This window comes from Delphinapterus leucas, chromosome 2, assembly GCF_059928025.1.
Source record: "Delphinapterus leucas isolate spDelLeu-1000000601 "Yukka" chromosome 2, BTC_Dleu_Yukka2, whole genome shotgun sequence".
Classification (NCBI taxonomy): Eukaryota; Metazoa; Chordata; class Mammalia; order Artiodactyla; family Monodontidae; genus Delphinapterus; species Delphinapterus leucas.
In genome coordinates this window covers 168,901,323-168,920,717 of record NC_143130.1, presented here as the reverse complement: position 1 = coordinate 168,920,717, position 19,395 = coordinate 168,901,323, and the positions used below count along the sequence as shown (strand labels likewise).

At 35.7% G+C, this 19,395-nt stretch overlaps 1 protein-coding gene across 3 annotated transcripts in view; it reads left to right on the top strand.

Annotated features, from left to right (window-relative positions):
* Positions 1–15,484, top strand: part of PPP4R3A (protein phosphatase 4 regulatory subunit 3A) — a 39,399-nt gene extending 23,915 nt beyond the window's left edge. Inside the window, exons 7-16 of one of the 3 annotated variants that reach the window (XM_089908121.1) lie at positions 121–276; positions 2,428–2,559; positions 2,661–2,763; positions 4,053–4,211; positions 9,360–9,529; positions 10,390–10,532; positions 11,208–11,398; positions 11,813–12,039; positions 12,468–12,605; positions 13,064–13,178. In XM_089908121.1, coding sequence (XP_089764247.1) covers positions 121–276; positions 2,428–2,559; positions 2,661–2,763; positions 4,053–4,211; positions 9,360–9,529; positions 10,390–10,532; positions 11,208–11,398; positions 11,813–12,039; positions 12,468–12,563 — 1,377 coding nt within the window. In that variant the 3' untranslated portion in view covers positions 12,564–12,605; positions 13,064–13,178. Of the gene's footprint in view, positions 1–120; positions 277–2,427; positions 2,560–2,660; positions 2,764–4,052; positions 4,212–9,359; positions 9,530–10,389; positions 10,533–11,207; positions 11,399–11,812; positions 12,040–12,467; positions 12,606–13,063 lie in introns of all 3 variants that reach the window. The other 2 variants (XM_022576272.3, XM_030761934.2) reach the window with 2 other exon arrangements.
* The last annotated feature ends 3,911 nt before the right edge of the window (positions 15,485–19,395 follow it).

Below are 19,395 nucleotides of genomic sequence, written 5' to 3'. Positions count from 1 at the left end.
TCCTTGATCTCTCTTTTTTTATTCAAATGTTTTCTTATAATTTGTTAGGTTTTGGATTTATATAGCTTCAAGTTCCATATTTTTGTTATTATAGGAGAAATAAGTGCTTTTTATCTGCAGGGCATGGATGATACACAGGTGCGAAGTGCTGCTACTGATATATTCTCATACTTGGTTGAATATAATCCATCCATGGTACGAGAGTTTGTCATGCAGGAGGCACAACAGAATGATGATGTAAGTAAGAAGTTAACAGAGCAAAAAATAACCAACAAGGTAAATATTATTTGCACTAACAGTAAGTATTTATACATGGGAAGCTATAACTGTATTTATTATTCATTTCTTAAAGATTTAAATAGTTGATGTTTGAGAAAAGTATAGCCATAATATCATGGCTTATTCTTCCCCTAACTGGCTCCTGTCTCAGTTTATAAATTATCTTACAGCAGTTGTTAATGCTCAACTTAAATTTCTTTAAAAATTTTTGAGATCGGGCTTCCCTGGTGGCGCAGTGGTTGAGAGTCCGCCTGCCAATGCAGGGGACACAGGTTCGTGCCCCGGTCCGGGAAGATCCCACATGCCGCGGAGCGGCTGGGCCCGTGAGCCATGGCCGCTGACCCTGAACGTCCGGAGCCTGTGCTCTGCAACGGGAGAGGCCACAACAGTGAGAGGCCCGCGTACTGAGAAAAAAAAAAAAATTTGAGATTAAGTTTCTTAATTCAGAAGTTAATGTGCTGTGTAGTGTTGTTTAAATCATTTAATCAATAAATTGTTCTTCTTTATGTGGAATTATGAATAACTTCCCTAGGAAAACGTTGGCTTTGCTAGGGATAGAGTCTCAAAATCATCAAGAATGATGAAGCACGTTCCTTTGGAAAGTGTTTAGGGTGCTTTCTTTACTGCCTAACCATAGGGAACAAGCTGTTGTGTTGCGTACACACACACACACACAAACACACTCACTCACTCACTCGCTCACTTGCCCATCAATTTCAGAGTCGGTGAGAGAATGTATCCTGGTGATGTGAAAGGTTCTCCCAGAGTCAGTGGTACATGGCGTATGTGGAAACCGTAAATGTTTGTGCTCTGTTTTCTTTTCAGATAATTAAACCCATCATCCTGATTTTTTATTTTCTCGTTCCCCCATAAAATCTTGGAAGTAACTTTTTACTTAAGAATAAACTAAGATATTCTGCCCTCAAACAGAGGGTAAAAAGACAATCTCTTAGAAAAAGTATATGTAGAATTCCAGCCTATCATATTTTTACAAAATGAGGAAATAGACTTTTTAAAGAGATCGTAATGTGTTGTGATGTCAAAATGAAGTGGAATGCCTAGTACCTTCTATATTTAACACTTGTTTACAAAACTGTAATGTCAGAGTAGGTGCAGGAAGTGCCAGTTTGAACTGTTGAATATTATGTCACATTTTGCTTTTATGAAATAGTCCTATCTTGAAAACCTGTGTGTGTGTGTGTGCATGTATGTATGTATGTATGTGTGTGTGTGTATATATATATATATATATATATATATATAAAATAAAGGCTATTCTTGTTGGCGCTGTAACCCACTAGTTGAACATATATTGATGTACTTCATTCATACGCAGTCGTCTTGATTCCCAGTCTGATTGTTATTTCCATGTATGTCTGCATTTTCTCTGTCTATCCTACCATTGCATATATAGGCAAGAGGAGGGATTTTTCTCACTGAATGCCTCTCAATTTTTCCTCTTCAGCCAGGAAAACCAGTCATAATAGAGCATCAGGAAAACTAAGTCAATTTTGTATGTCATTTGGAATATCTATAATATATTTGTTCTCCTGTGTGCTCTCTAAATAACGTAATCTTGTTTCCCCCAATTTCAGACATTCAGGTACCAACTAATTTTTCCTTAAATTTATTTTAAATGGAAACTTTATATCATTTCCATAAATGGAGAATAGGTGCAGTTATCATCTGCCATAAATAGAAGGAATCTATAAAAATGCAGTGAAAGAACAATGTTATAAATTTTAGCTAAGCATTCTTACTGTAAAGCCCGTTAGCTTTCTTCAGAAGGGAGATTTTGTTATTCAGAGGTGTAAAAGATGTGTTAGCACCAAACTGAAACTTTGTTTTTATTTTAATCGGGATTTAAAGATAAAATCCCCTTGATTAAAGATAAATTCTTGATTAAAGATAAATTCTTTTTGGTACTATTTGTGTAATGTGCCTATACCATACTTTTGGAAAACTGCTCTGTATCCATTAAAGAAGTCAGTCAAGCATTTCATTTTGTTTGCAGTTAAGAAAGCCATAGCTAGGTATAATGCTGTAGCATGTAGCTGTAGCATGTAGTTGTAGCATGTCTCATAGTATATGCTTTTTCCATTCCCTCCTATAATAAGTGATCCTTACTATGTGTATTTTTCTCACCAGGATATTTTGCTCATCAACCTCATTATAGAACATATGATTTGTGATACAGACCCTGAACTTGGAGGAGCAGTCCAGCTTATGGGCCTCCTTCGAACATTAGTTGACCCAGAAAACATGTTAGCTACTGCCAATGTAAGCTACGGGCATTTTTCTCTTTTTCATACTAGTGTAATTTTTATTGCTGGTAGGAACCAATGCAGTTAAAGTTCATGGAAGTGTTTTCGATTCCTTAGAAAACAGAAAAGACTGAATTTCTGGGTTTCTTCTACAAGCACTGTATGCATGTCCTTACTGCTCCCTTACTGGCAAATACAACAGAAGACAAACCTAGCAAAGGTAAGGTAATACAGGTTGGTAGTTAAGTTCTTGGTTCTTGAATTCTGAAACTCAAAAAGTTGGGGTTAACCTAGAGGTCTACTAATATATTTTCAAAAGAGGTAATTTCAAGGTAAAATTTCTTTTAAAAGTGCTATAATCAGAGGTACTAGAACTGTGAAAGAATATACTAGAGATAATTTTTTGCTTTCAGAATTTTAAAACAATATTTTTTGTTAAAGCAATATTTGTATTTAGTTTGCATTTACATGTATGAAACAAATAGAAGGAAGAAGCTATTAGAAGATTCATTTTAAGTTATTTGTACTCCAGGTGTGTAGATACAGAGCAGAGCTTATGCTTAGTATTAAGCAGTTTTTCTTTGCATTGAGGATTATTCCAAGGTAGGATTATTTCTGCATTTTACTCCTTTAGCTTTGTGTGTGTGTGTTTGATTTAGAAAATAGTTTTAGGGTCTTCATTGGGAAATTCCTTATTGAAGCTTTGAGAATAAGTAAGTTATTTTGTCATATGAATTATCAATATAGTATATTTAACTTATGACACCACTTAGGAAAAAAATGTTAAATTTACCTTTTTTAATGACTCTAGAATCAAGTCTTGGAAATGTGATACTAATTTTTCTTGTCTACTTTATTCATAGTAGGTAAAGCTTGAGGCTTCTTTCCAAACCCACATGTTCAATTCATCAAACATTTATTGAGAACCCATTGTGTGGAAGGCACTGTGCTATATATATAATCTTTAGGGGTTAAATGGGAGAAATAAAAACAGTGAGTAAAATAGTTTTGGAGGCTTACTGCCTGGTGAGGAAGATAAGCCAGGAATTATAATTCAGCGTGGACTCATTATGTGTAGTAAAAGGAGGCACAAAGTACATGAATCAAAGGAGCAGAGAGAGTAGTTCCATCAAAGCCAGATGTGTGGTAGGAGGACCTCCTGTGATATCTGTATATCCGTTGAGGGACATAAGACATGGTAGAGCATTCTTGCCCTCTCGAATGAAACAGATCTAATAGATTTGTATCCCAGTTTGCCTTACTAATAACATTTCACACCTGGGTCTTGTGACACTAATTCTTCACAGAGTTATTTAAATTAAATGTGAAAAAATGGAAAGCACAGTTCTTGGCACATGGTAGGCATTCAGTAAATGTTAGTTCCTTTTTCCTTAACTTTAACATATTTGGGTTAATAGAAGGGATTTTACTTGATTAGAATTCGGATTCTTAATTTGGGGAGGAAAAGAATATAAGCCATTAAATATAATTGTGTTTTGTTTTGTTTAGATGATTTTCAGACTGCCCAGTTGTTGGCACTTGTACTGGAATTGTTAACATTTTGTGTGGAGCACCATACCTACCACATAAAGAACTACATTATTAATAAGGACATTCTCCGGAGAGTGTTAGTTCTTATGGCCTCAAAGCATGCTTTCTTGGCATTATGTAAGTGTTGCTTCTGGTAGAATTACTTATTGTCTGTATATTATTATTGTTATCTTTCGGTGTTATTGCCTGAGAAGAAAAGATCACTGATTGCAGGAGACCGAGGTTCTAATACTGAACTACACTGATAATGTACTTTTGCCACATTTTGAGCAGGTGACTTTCCTGACTCTTCTTTCTCAATATACAGTAAAGGGGTTAGAGTGTACCTACAAAATGTATTAAAGTATTATTAAAATGGCACATTAAATCATTTTATTTGCCGTATTTATTTTTGACTTATATAGCATGACAATCACAAATTGGACATTCTTGTGAGACCAGAGTCTCACACTGAGTCATGAAGAATACATTCGTAATTAGGAAAACATAGCTAATAGCACTGAGTTTCCAAAATACATTTTTTCTAAGTTACAGAATGCCTAGCACAAATGCCTGCAGATGGTCTGTTCATTAATTCCACAAATATTTTTCCCCCAGCTTTACTGAGACATATTTGACATATGACATTGTGTTACCTCAGATACTTTAGAGAAGGGGTGACAGACCGCAGCTGTGGCCAAATCCAGTCCATGGCCTGTTTTTGCACAACCTGCAAAGCGAAAAATAGTTTCTGTGTTTTTAAAGCATTGTTCAAAAAAAAAGCTACAGAGACCATATGTGGCCCACAAAGCCTAGAATATGTATTCTGTAGACCTTTATGGGAAAGGTTTGTCACCTCTCGTAGAGCAACAGATAGTCTTTTAACAAGGCTGTTCTTAGTTATACATGTTTTTCAAAAGTTGACTTTCACTGTATTCTTAAGACCCTAGTTTACAGAAGTAAAACATGTTTCTGAATTAGAAATAGGTTAACCCAGAATATTCTTGATCATGTAGCAGTCAGCCTTCTTTGGTAAGTTGGCACACCAGTTTTAGAGTACCCTAGAGGCTCAATAAGAAATGTCTGTTGGTAACTAACTCTTTCTGGCCTTTTGGTTTTTATGGGTAGGTTTGGTTTTGTTGTTGTATAAAGGCATCATAATCATCCAGTAATTAGAAGCCTGAACATATACATCCATTTTTGCTGTCTTTTTTTTACTTCGTTTTAAATCATTTTGCTTGGGAATTCCCTGGCCGTCCTCAGTCAGTGGTTAGGACTCTGCACTTTCACTGCCGAGGGCCTGAGTTCATTACCTGTTTGGGGAACTGAGATTCCACAAGCTGTGCGGCGCAGCCAAAAAAAATGTTTTGCTTAATTGACTTTTAAAATATCCTTAAATTATGAAAACATTGTTTATAAGGATATTTCTGACATTGATTTATTCTGTCAACATTTATTTTATCTTTAAAATGGTATTCAAAATAGAAAGTTTAATGAATTTTTCTTAGAAGGAAACCTATTAGGGTGACACTTGTTATAGTTGAATTAGTTTTTCAGTCTGGTGTACACACTGCAGTATGAACTGAGAATACAATGTGGTCAGATGCTTTTCAGCCAAAAGGAATAGTGCATATAAAGGGCTCTTAAACTCATATTCATTTTCCTTATAAACCTATCATAGCAAAAGTGAGAGTCCCAAAGCAAGTTGAGAGGAAGTTAATAGTGAACACTTCTTTGATTTGTTCTTTCATGTCAACATAGAAGGTTTTGTTTGAGTGTAGGAAAGGGAGTTTGAGCAGATGGGACAGAACGGGAAAACTGAATAAATTAAAAAATTAATCAGTTTTATTTAACACCTACTACCATGTTTTATTGATTCTAAGATATGCATTTATCATCTCAAATCAAGGTGAGTCTTAAAATTAATGGCATGTCATTATGATTGGTAGCTTTTTTTCTTTGTTTTGTTTTCTTAGTAGTAGAAAGGAAGGTTTTTTGCGATCAGTGGCATCTTACATTTGATGAAGTATGATGCATACCTAGTATTAGGAAAAAGATGATTGACCTGAAGTCAGTTGTCAAGTGGCTCAGAGTTCATTAGGAGGAGATGGTCTGTAAATACCAAAACAACATCAAAAGCACTATATCGAGGTGTGTTTGGATGTATAGTGGAAATGATTTATTCTCCCTGAATGAGGCAGATCAGGAAAACCTTGCAAAAAGAAGTAAAGTAAGTTGTGTCTTGATCATGGGAGAGTGTGAAATTCTTGGTTGAATACACAATTAAGATGAACAAATGTGAAAGTGTGGTATGTTAGAGGTTTGGTATAGGTAGAACACATGAGTCTAGTGGGAGAGTGGCAGGAAAGGGAAAGGCCTTTTCTTTAGTCCTTCATCTCATTTTGCTTACAGTATTGCAAAGAAAATTTCTCACAGTTCAGTGAGAACTATGAAGAGAATCATGACAAATTAATGAGTTTATATTGTAGGAAATTAAGCATGCTAGCAAAAATCTTAGTTATGTTTTATTATTTTAATATTTTCCAGACTAAGTTAGGTTATCATTAATTAAACCTTACTCTTTCTCAAATGATTCTCAGTGTGTTTCTCTTCCCAGGATTGAGAATGAGTAGCTTCTGAAAGAAGATGCCAGTCATTAGGAATGCACTCTTTAGGACTGGCTATACAGTAGGAGTTTTAATCAAGGATTTCTAAAAGAACTAAGCATAAATTTGCAGAGATTTACTATCTATTCAGTCTTAGGAAAGAGTACATGAAAATATTAAGTATAGTTTTTTAAGGGAGATTTTATAAGTAGATTTAGATGTCCACTTGTAAAGACAAAAGATTGGTTAAATGTACACAGTTTGGGGACCGTGAATTTTTCATACCTGCTGGTTCTTAATTATTATACTTGTATCGTATGTAAAGACGACGTAGTCAAGCCTGTGAGTGAGAACAACCATCCTGTTTAGTCTTTATAGGTTAGATATGTATGTGTATAAACACACAGACACACACACAGTTTTATCAGTCTTGGCCTTTACCAGATTCTTGGATCTTAAATTGTAGCTTTTTAGTTCATACCTGTATGTTGTCTGGCTGTTTTTTAAAATATGGAAATCTATAAGAAGAATGAAGTAGAGAAAAATTTTGTGGTAGATGCTTTTTTTCAGCTATCATTAGTTACATATGCAGCAAAAAGTTTCAGACTTACATAAAACGTCATGTTGTGTAAGGTAAAGATTTATTATTTGTTTTAGAGATGATTGAAACTAAGCGTAAGAGATTCCTGGCATGTTTAAATAAAGGTTAGAGATGTGAGTGGAAGCAGAGTGCACTTTTACATTGACAATCCTACATTTGTGCTAACTTGACCTATCGCAAAAGCTTTCTCTAACCTCCTTCAAGCAACCTGACTTCATTAGAACTCACTGGTAAATTTTTGAAAGTAACTTTATTCAACAGCAAGAATAGTGGTTGGACATTTTTCATGCAAGTTTCTTTTTGGGGAGAGGTTTGGATGGAAATGACACGATTCTTGATATAAATAAAATGAGGGCAAATGAGGAGCAAAACAAAAAAAAAGCCCATTAGAATTACCTTCTGTCTAACTTGGCAGTTTCTGAACAAAACTGCTCTTGAGGAGATGGCAGTGGTGCCAGCTGCATACTCTGGTCTTTGCGAGTTCTAGGAAGGGGGTTTTCTTTTCACTTACCCGGGAACTGCTTGCAGACCATAGGGTTCAATTAGTGTGTGTTATGGTAGGACACAAGTCTTCACAAAGCCTGCAAAGTTGGAGTAACAATTTTTAAAATAACAGCACTTGCCTTAATTACTAAAAGCTTAAAATTTGGCCTATTAGCATGAGCTCTAAAGTATTGATTTTTATTCTGACAAGTGGAACTGCCTAAGTTCCTTTGTCAAGTAACATTAAAAAACAAAACAACAACAACAACAAAAAACAAGCTCTCAAATCATTGTTTTGGGAAAATAAACCCTTATTAGGCTTTGACTTATCACAAAGAAAGATGATGCTTATTGTTTAAAATGTCTTATTTCACCATGCTTATGTATTTGAAAATACTCAGTAGTTTAAAAAATAAAATGCAATTACTCTTCTATAAACGATTTTGAACTCCCTGCCCAGAGTGTCTCTTTAGTAAGAGACACTGTTAAATAAGTTGGATTGTTAAGGCAGTTTATAATCAATTGTACCTAATTGGGCATTCACTTGTGGACCTCTTTTCTGCCAACTAAAGAAAAATTGAGCTGCTTTACTCCTCTGCCTTCCTACCCAGAAACCGTGTCAGCATGGTTGCCTGGCTACCTGCTCATGAAGGACTTGATTAATAACAAATTGGCAATTTAACGAGCCACTTCCATGATCTCCAAAGAAACCAAAATACAAACACAATATTTAATCTTGCCAACCGAAGACGATGTGACTGCATGAAGTGAGTATGCTTTTTTGAACTGTTTACAATAACTGGGGCATTAACTTACTGATAATTCCATTTAGGTAAAGAGGGCTTTGTTGAAGTCTAGCTGTCTGAGTATATTTGGATCTTGACGAATGGTGACTTAAGTAACTCCCCATACCTCAAGATGTAAATATACCTTTTAATCTGTAAGTTAAAGCCTAATTAATTGTAAAAAGGAAAACTAGGGGAAAAAAATAAAAAGCATACTCGCTGCAGTAAGCATAGAGGACCACATTTTAAACACATCCTCTAAATTGATTCCTAAACTCCGGGAAGGCAAATTTTGGGTCATGCAGATTTCTGTGGGTTTATGGCATTTCTACAAACACATCCAAAAACAAATCAATGTAAACACCATTAACCCTGATAAGAGTGTCCAAAAATAAGGAAGATCAAATTATAGAGTGGATTGCCCTAATAAAACAATGTTTTTTCTATTGTTTTGAAGGTATATACAAAAGGATATATTTGGAATTTTCTCATCTTAAGTAGTATGATAGGTTAATTCATTTATTAGCCCTAGCTTAGCTCTAATTTCAGATGTAAAGTACATTTTGGTAATCAGTAACTTATTTCCAGAATTCTTCTGGCTGTCTAAGACTTGTGTTCTATGGTGACATACACTGCTTTTAGAATACATTTTTCTGATAACCTTTTTGTAATCCTTATCTTTAGGTTCATACTTCTGGAAGCAGTAACTTATTACTGCATGAAGAACTATGTTTATTTAACAGGTTTTTTTGTAATTCTAAAATATGAAGATATGGTATGTAATTTGAACAACAATGCCTCTGTGTTTCAGGTGCTCTTCGTTTTAAGAGAAAGATTATTGGATTAAAAGATGAGTTTTACAACCGCTATATAATGAAAAGTTTTTTGTTTGAACCAGTAGTCAAAGCATTTCTCAACAATGGATCCCGCTACAATCTGATGAACTCTGCCATAATAGAAATGTTTGAATTTATTAGAGTGGTAGGTTCTATACTTTTTAGTTAGAATTTTGGTTTTGTTTGAGCAAATCAAATATGCATTGTTGGTATTTTGGCTTATTTGAGATTATTATATTTGGAGAGAATTTTTGAAAGAAAACCAGTGTTACCAAAGCTTATGAGAGATTCAATTTGAACTAACAAAAACCAAAATAATCTCTCTCAGCAGCTAGTTTCAGATTATCTCAGGATAGTTTGAAAACTGATTTAACACTGTCACGGTAGTCATTTTAAGAAAGTAAAATTATAGTTGACATAAGTATTCAGATGCGTTTTTTGTTTGTTTTTAACTTTGAGGTTTTTTGAATTTTTCTTGACATTCCTCCATATGTCTCTAAAGAGCAAATTTCATTCTTTAATGATATAGTAGGCTGGTAGTTCTCAAACACTGGTGTGTCTCAGAATTATCTGTGGCATGCTTTTTTAAAATTTCGGTAAAATAAACGTAACAAAATTTGCCCTTTTAACCATTTTTTAAAGTGTACAGTTCACTGGCGTTAAGTGTATTCACATTGTTGTGCAATCATCACTGCCATCCATCTCTAGCACTTTTCTGTATATATGCCTAGGCACCACCCCAGACTTACTGAATAAGAATCATCTAGGGTAGGACATGAGCATTTACTTTGGAAAGAGCCATGGATAATTCTGAGGTACACCAAAAGTCAGGGGCTATTGAAGTAGCCAGTATTTGTTATGCCCATTTGCATTTTTTTGTCCCTAAGATTGGATAATAATTTTATGAAATTAAACCATTTTGGGCGGGTTTATGAGTTCACTACAATTAAGCCTCATATTTTGCTAATTTTTCCTATCATTTTTTATTATAATTCTTTTTTATAGGAAGATATAAAATCATTAACTGCTCATGTAATTGAAAATTACTGGAAAGCATTGGAAGATGTAGATTATGTACAAACATTTAAAGGATTGAAACTGAGATTTGAACAACAAAGAGAAAGGCAAGATAATCCCAAACTTGACAGGTAGATTACCACATATTTGAACCTATTCATTCAGCGACAAGTTTATGATGGTAGCTCTTCTTTGCTTGTTTATTATTTAGCTTGGCAGCAGAGGGGGAAATAAGCAGATGGAGGTTGTAGTTTTCTCTAATGGTCAATGTAAATGTTTTCTTGATGGTGTTAGGTGGGTATCAGTATGATTTGTAGACTTTTCTCAGGCATATATCAAGTTAGATAATGCAAAAGAAAAAAAGCAAAACACTGATATGGCAATAAGGCTACTTTTGTGTCCAAAGTAAAATCAGAATATTATTGTATTTGCTTTGCTTTAAGGTTACAAATTATTTTAACGCAGTTGTGTACATTTTTTTCTAAATACCTGAGTTCACATACTTGTGGTATATTTTAAAATCCATAAATTAAGACTTGTTAATTCGTAGTGTTAGCAAGTTTAATAACTGATCTGTAACAGTACAATTTTGATAATGGGAATTTTGATTCCACTACTTAACACTAGATATGGTGGAGTGTAGTTTTTTGTTATATGCTAGGTAAAATCTGTTTTTTTCCCCCACCTCTGTGTGTATAAATCTGTATTATTCCATTTATCTATTAAGACCGTAATTTGGGATAATATTTGAAGACGAAAGTCTTTATATGAGTCTATTAATTCTACTTTCTTCTCTTTACTCATAGTATGCGTTCCATTTTGAGGAATCATAGATATCGAAGAGACGCCAGAACACTAGAAGATGAAGAGGAGATGTGGTTCAACACAGATGAAGATGACATGGAAGATGGAGAAGCTGTCGTGTCTCCATCTGACAAAACTAAGAATGATGATGACATTATGGATCCAATAAGTAAATTCATGGAGAGGAAGAAATGTATGTTGAAAAGATGGGCAAGGAAATATTGAAGGTTTTCTCACTCTAGGTTTATCCTTTTTTTCTTGACAGAATGATTAGTATCTACTGTGTCACAACAGATATTAAAAGACTTGCTTTAGAGTGTGAATTTAATAGCTCTGTTGTGAAGGTATAGACTAAATTTTCCTCATTTGTCTTGAGTGAGATATTTCAGAAGGGTAGGAACACTGACGGTCTCCTTCCTTCTCAGTAGTAAAGTCCTGTGGATAAGGATGCTTAGTATTTTGCTAAGCTTTGTTCATAAACTGAATTTCAGTGTCGCTCTCTGGCAGAGGAGTAAGCTAGTTAATTGTGTTTTTAGTGCCACCTCACTTGGAGGTTTTTAAAAAGATGAGTATGGGTGACAATTATTGACAGTATTCTCATTTTTAGTAAAAGAAAGTGAGGAAAAGGAGGTGCTTCTGAAAACGAATCTTTCTGGTCGGCAGAGCCCAAGTTTCAAGCTTTCCCTCTCTAGTGGAACAAAGACTACCCTCTCCAGCCAGTCACCTGCAACAAATCTGCCTGGCTCTCCAGGCTCACCTGGATCCCCAGGATCTCCAGGCTCTCCTGGATCCATCCCTAAAAATACATCTCAGACGGCAGCTATTACTACCAAGGTATGTTTTTGACTCCCAGACCTACCTAATTTAAGCTTTCCCAACAGTAAAATTGTTGTGACTAGTAGTCCCTTTGGTTACTGTCTTTTGGAACTGATTTTAACATTTTGTGAACTAGGGAATAATTCTCCCACCAGCAGTTGAGAAACTTCTGAAAGTTTTTATGACCAATTCAGAAGTTTGAATATATTCTTATTTTGGTTGTTTGCATTTTAGCACCTTAAGTTCACATTTGTATGTGTCAAAACATTTACAGAAATTTTAAAGTTAAATTATTATTTACTTTTATCAGCTTTCCCAATTAATACCCAGATAAAGACTTCGTAGGAAGAATATAATCTAAATATCTGGACACTCCTAACTTAATTTTGTCAAGCCAGGTTTATAAAAAAGAATTAACTGTCTACTATCACTAACATTTCCTTTAGGAAGGATCACAATTTTACCACCAAAAATGTAGGAAAGACATAATCTCAGAAAACAATTCTTTTGGCTGCCTTATGTTTCCCTGGACTAGCAGTTAACAGACTGGCATTTGGGATTCATTGATCTACATCAAGACTAAAGTGAGCTACAGTGGTTTCTGGTGAAGGAGCAGGGCTAAAAGGAAGAAGCCTGGATGAAATAATGAGGAAGGGACAGGGCAGAATCACTTTCCTAGCCTCCGATAGTCTGTCTACCCTCATTTCTAGTGTCTGTTTATTTTCTGTGGTTTTAATTTTGATGCTGTTTAGACTCTGTTAAAGAAAATTTTTTTAATGCATAAAGTCTTAAAACTTAAGTTTTGAATTTTAAATTCAGTAATTAGTATTTATCTACTGGGTGTTTTGCAAGGATCATAAACTGCTTAAAATTTTATCATGGAAAACTTGGGAAATATGTAATGAATTTCAGCTGCATACAATCTCGCCTCCCAGAAATAACCAGTTAGTATATTGGGGTGGGGGTGTATCCTTTACCAGACTTAAGACCTATGTATTTGAAAATGTAGTGTTTTCTTAAAGTAATCCTTACTTCCGAACAGGGAGGCCTCGTGGGTCTGGTAGATTACCCTGATGACGATGAGGATGATGATGAGGACGAAGACAAGGAAGACACGCTCCCTTTGTCAAAGAAAGCAAAGTTTGAGTCATAATGGCAGCTGCCTGTGATCAGTACCTGTTGAGAAAACTGGTTCTCTACCCCTCCCCACTACAAATCTATAACAAAGCAGTGGCCTGTTGTGAATGACTGACACGGCTCAGCTCGCACACTTGACTTCTGCTCATCAAGTGCCAATTCAGTGGAGCAGGAGGAGGGGATAATTATACATTTAGGGGGAAGACTTACACCTTCGAGGTCTAAGCTTGGACCACACATTGCCCTTTTCTCAGGGAAGGAAATGGAAACGAAAAGCCAACAGGGCAGGGGTTTTGTAAGTGGAACTCTGGATTGACCGGTCAGTTGCTACAATCAGAATATGCTTTCTCGGACCATGTTTGAGACTCAGAAGAATAGGCTTTTCTGCCCTAATTCTTCACTAGTTAAGAATGCCAGCAGTTTCTTTGTATAAAGAGACCTGCCTTTAAAATCGTACATTCTGAACATTTTAGTCAAGCTACAGCAGGTTTGGAAAAACCTCTTTGGGGGAGGGGCGAATATGAGGTTTCCTCTTTTTTATCTGTTCCCTTTGCCCTTCAAACTGCAGATTTTTTTTTTAAGTGGGGATTTGTCCCTACTTGATTAAAGATTGAGTGGAATTCTAGATGTGGTCATTTGTGTCATAATTTTTTTTGTTTCATTTTGTTTTTGATTTTTTTTTTTCTCCTGAGTGTATGCTTAGTTGTTGAGTATATATATTTGGGACCATTAAAAACTTTTTTGATGTAATATAACCTAACGTTGTGCTGGTACCTGTTTTACCATGTGTAATTTTTGTTCTCCATCACAGTTCTTAATTTGTTTAGAGTTTTATGAAAGATGGAATAGTTTTTATTGACAAAAGCAAAGTAATCTTACAACTATGTGCATACAAAAAGCAATACTATTTTGTGACTAAATATTTTATATTAAAATTTACATCAGCAACTGTCTTGAGAATTCAGGGAAATAGAGTGGAATTTAAAATTTCAGCAGCTTTGTTAAACCTAGAAACATGAAATTAGTATTCCAAAGAGATTCTGAAATTTCATATCTTGGGAAAATGATGGTACATTAAATCAAAATTGAGGATGAATAATTTAAAAATAACGTATTTGACTTTTGAGTAATAAAAAAAGTGAAGAGTAAGAGAAATTGTATTAGTTGTATTTTTTTTTTCTTTTTTTTTAATTACTCCCTTTGGAATACCAGTTGGAGTTGTAAGCGGTGGTTCCTAAATAAATACCTGGCCAGAGGACCATCAGATACCACTTCATTAAAACAGTATGTTTAAATAGGTTCTTTTTATTGTCTTAGGTGTGCTAAAGTTCTTTTAAGGAAACGAACATAAATATCTCAATTCCACATACCTTCACTTTTTTAAAGTGAAGATTTTAGAACTTACTGAAGAATGTATTTGCAAATGTGAATAAAAATCCATATCTAGGAAAAGGATACTATTTTAAGTATCACATACTTTAACTGGATAATCTAGCAAGCACTGTGTGCTTCTACCTTAGCTCCTCTTTTGCTTAGCCCTCAGTACATCGCGATACCAAAAACAAGCTTATATGGAATAGTTGCATAGAAAACCAGAAAGCAACAACTTGCCACAGTCATGAAAAGTCTTATTGTTGGCTAATTTTTTTTTTTTTAATGAAACTTTGGGTGCATTATTAACTGTAAGAGTTTACGTGTGTTTCACTACAGTACAGAGCTTCTTCTGGGCCACAAGTTCTGGCAGTTAATCATTTTAATCAACTTATCTTGCAAATAAAGAGAACAGAAACTTAATAGGATGTAAGTTAATTATATTACGTCTTCCTTTATTACCTAGAAAGTCCCGTGTGAAATGTCTGTGCCTTAAACATACAGTTTAAACTGACCTTTCTGATTGACTCGTGGAACATGTATTTGTCTTGGTATTCTGGGGGTTCTTGGGTAGTGGGAAGAACCATCCCTTGTTTTTATGAATTGTGGTCCAGTATATTAAAAAAAAAAAAAAAAGATACTAACTATTGGCCTTCAACATTTAAGGGATGCCCTTCCATTGATGGACAGATGGGTTACTGAAGCGGAACTTCACACACGCTGCTACAATAGGAGAAAAGTCTAAACAGCTGCTCGTTTCATGGAGGAAGACTCTTAGCAATAGATTGCTAGAAACACAACACTTGAACTGACACAGTACCGTCTGACTCAAGTCCACACTTTCAAGTATAAATACTATTTTGATAACCGATGTGAATATAATAATGTAAATACGTATTTTAATGATACCTGTTGGTTCTTTTGCTCATTTTAAAATGAAAAATTTCACTTCTCAGAGTGATTACCTAGCAGTTTCTGAAAAAGATCTGTAATTGCTACAGAAAACACCCTGACATCCCATCTTGTCCAGAAATGCTATCCTGGCATTTTTTTGGTAGAATGAAGCCTGATGGGTTTTCTCTGCCTGATTGATTGTACTCAGATCCTGCATGTCATTTTCTCTGGAACACCAATGTTGCTGCAAGTCAATTTTGTGAATTTGGAACTGAGGGGGAGACATGGAGCAGGGGGGAACATTCCTCTGTTTTTATTCTTTATTTAAGCAGTGGCGTTTGTAAAGCTTGCAAGATTAGAACAGCAAGGAGTTTACACTGGAAGATTTCTTTACGTGGATAACTTTATGTTATCAACCTGTTTCTAGTATTCACCATGAATAACTTTGTTTAAACAGCATGGTAAAATCCCTTTGGGGGAAAATTTAGGACCTTCGAAATTCTTCTATACAAGGAAACTTTCTCTGCCATAACATCCATTTTGAGCAAGAGAATTATAGAAACATTTTTACGGGATGGATTATTGTCTACCATTATAGTGGGACATTGACACATGAGGAAATGGGGCAATCATCAGTATTTGTACTCAGTGCTAAATCAGTCTGATTTTCCTCTTTGGCCTTAATGCTTCTTCATCTTGGCTCCTTTGAAAGGAAACTGTAGAGAGGCTCTCTTCAAATAGATTAAACGTCCTAACTGTTGGAGTCAGATGTCTTGGTCCTTAAAATAACTCTAGTTGGAGACACAACTTTCCTTGACCTTTCTGCTCTCCTAGGTAAGTTCTTCCATGGACTCCAAGGGCATAGTGATTTCTTCAACATGATGCTAAATCGGCTTAATTTCCATATATTCCCACCATGGTGTAAGTCACATCCTACCTGCAAATTCAGTGGGCCCTTTCCATCTTTATATTACTTGACACTTAGGCAGCATTTGCTACTATCCATTGTCTTCTTGATACCTTATTCTCTTGGCTTCTCTAACGTGCTTTAACATTACTGACCTTTCTACTGTTTGATAGTTCCCTACTTTACCTCTTAAATGCTGGGATTCACTAGGGTTCCATCTTGGGTACTCATCTTCCCAAATTCCAGCCAGCCACGTTACTTAATGTCCCTGTTCCAATCGTCCTGTGCTCTAAAAGACTGCCTTAACCTGTCACGTGCCCCTCTGAATGCTCTTCTTGCCTTGCCTGCTGATGAACTCATTTATCATTCAGAAGTGCTCCCCTGATACTTGGGACTCCATCCTTGAAGGAAGGGGTTATATCTTTTTCAACTTTGTATCCTCAGTATCTAGCATGATACCCAGCCCACAGATGGATCTCCACATGTTTATTGGATGAATAAAGGAAAGACTGAGTAATGTGCATGCAGTATAGAGACTGGGAACGTCTTTTAGCTGATTCCCTTACACAGTCAAGTTTGACTCATTCTTGACCATGAAATTCCTTCTGGATATAAAGGGAGGACTCAAGACCTCTGTCCTGTCCTTCATACCTTTGAGCCTTAGGTTAACAACACAAGGGGGTATTTTTGGTTCATACAATTAGCGTATCTTGAGTCATTTCAACAACCACTAAAATCCTACTTAAACAGACCAGCTTTCCTGGTCTGTTCATCCTGGGCTCCAGCATCTCTAACTCTTTAACTCTCTTACTGGTCTGTTGGTCACAGTTCTTCACCTGTAAGTACAGACCCCTGCCTTTTATTGCTAGACTTAGCCATAGCTGTAGATTTCACAAACCACTTATCTGTTGGTCTGATGTTTATTTTATTAAATCTCATGCTCTTAACCTTTTATATCTTGGTCTTTTTCCTGGGGTGTGAGTTCCTAGAAGGCAGGCCCAGATTTAGATGATTAGGTATATAGGTAGATTGGTTGGGTAGATAGATTTTCTATGTAGAATCAATGGATACTTCACAAGAATAATAAAAGGGATGCATTTTCTTCATTGCTGAAAGAACAATTTAGATAAAGAGCCTGAAGAATGTGATCACTCAAACTGTAGTACTGCATTCTAGCATTAAATAACCTTGTACAGGAATGTGTTGCTGCTGTCTTGCAGAAAAGAAGCAGATCGATTAATTTTACTTTAATGCTGGTGTAATTCACAAAGCAAAACCTGAATTGCTACTTCAGGTTTTCTCCTTCTAAAGTACTATTCTGGAAGGAGATGAGGAAATAATGACATGTTTTATTAACAACTTCCTAGATGGTTCTCTGGCTCATAGGTGTCCCAACAAAACCAAGAGCGCAGAAAAAATTGTCTTTTAGAATTCTCGGGTAGCTTTCAAAAAGGCTCTGAATGTGATTTGAATTATTAGTGAAAACCTTTTGCCCAAAGCCCTGCCAATTCAAGTGCTTCTTGGACCTACATTGGAAGACTAGAATGGGGGTGGCGGTTGGGGATGGAATGAACAAGAGGTTGAATGAGCACTCAAGAAACTCACAGTATGTGCTCCACACATGTTGATTAATCAAATTGATACCAAGAACAAATTTCCTGGGAGAAAGTGGTGTAAAGCTGCAGAGACAAGGTGTAATTGCAACAGCATAGTCAGAATGTCCTGAGTTTGAATTCTTACTCTGCTACTGAGACCTTAGACAAGTTCCTTAAGCCTTGGTTTCCCCATCTGTAATGGGAGTAACATTACAAGACAGGTGTGAGGACTGTAGAATGAACGTGTGTGTGTGTGTGTGTGTGTAGATAAAGCAACTATCCCAATGGTATATATTCAGTAGATGGTAGCTATTTAATATATTAAAGTAGTCCAAATCTGGGGAGAGATGGGTATGATGATTTTATCTTTAAAACTTAAAACTATCCGTTTTCAGGAGTCAATTCAGTCTCTACAGTGGGGGATTGATATCCAATATACTGGTTAAAAGTAGTACATTCAGGACTGGCAACATGACGAGCTTGGCAAATCTGCCCCACACAAAATAATTTAAAAACTGGGTAAAACTGTCAAAACCAACCATTTCAGGACTCTGGACATTAGCCAAAGGTATATAACAAATTGAGAAGAGTTCATTCAAGAATCTTCTTTTTAAAAAGCGAGAGTCTGGCATTTTGGCCTGGGGTTACTCCCATGCCCATCTTCCACTATTCCCTCAGCTCAACCAGCTAGGTAGTTCTACCAATGCAGGACAGCTGTGAAAACAAGCAGTTTCATTACTGGAAGTGGCTGACTTGATTCGAGTAGAGGAAAAAAAAATACATGCCCTCGGTTGTTCACAAATCGGTTGTTCACAGAAACAGTAGCCTGACCAAGAAAAATAGAAGATTCAAATTACTAAAATCAGAAATGCAAGATATTTGGTTGGGACACTGTTACAGAAATGAAAAGGATTACAAAGGAATACTATGAATAACTATGCCAATAAATTAGATGAAACGGACAAATTCCTAGCAAGACATAAAATAACTCAATAAGAAATAGACAAAAATTTGAACAGACCAATTATTAGTAAGGAGGTTGAATCAGTAATCAAGAACCTCCCAACAAACAGAAGTCCAGGACCAGATGGGTTCACTAGTGAATTCTACCAAACATTGAAAAAAAATTAATCCCATTCCTTCTCAAACTTGTCCAAAGTTTAGAAGAGGAGGGAACACTTCTGAATTCATTTTATGAGGCTAGCATTACCCTGATACCAAAACCAGACATGGATGCCACAAGAAAATAAAATTATAGGCCACATGCCTGATAAACATAGATGCAAAAATCCTCAATAATATAATAAGCAAACTAAATCCAACAATACATTAAGAAGATCATATCCGTGGTCAAATGGGATTTGTTCCAGAGGTGCAAGGACGGCTCAACATCTGCAAATGTGATAAGTCCCATTAATAAAATGAAGGATAAAAACCATAGGGTCATCTCAATAGATGAAGAAAAAGCAT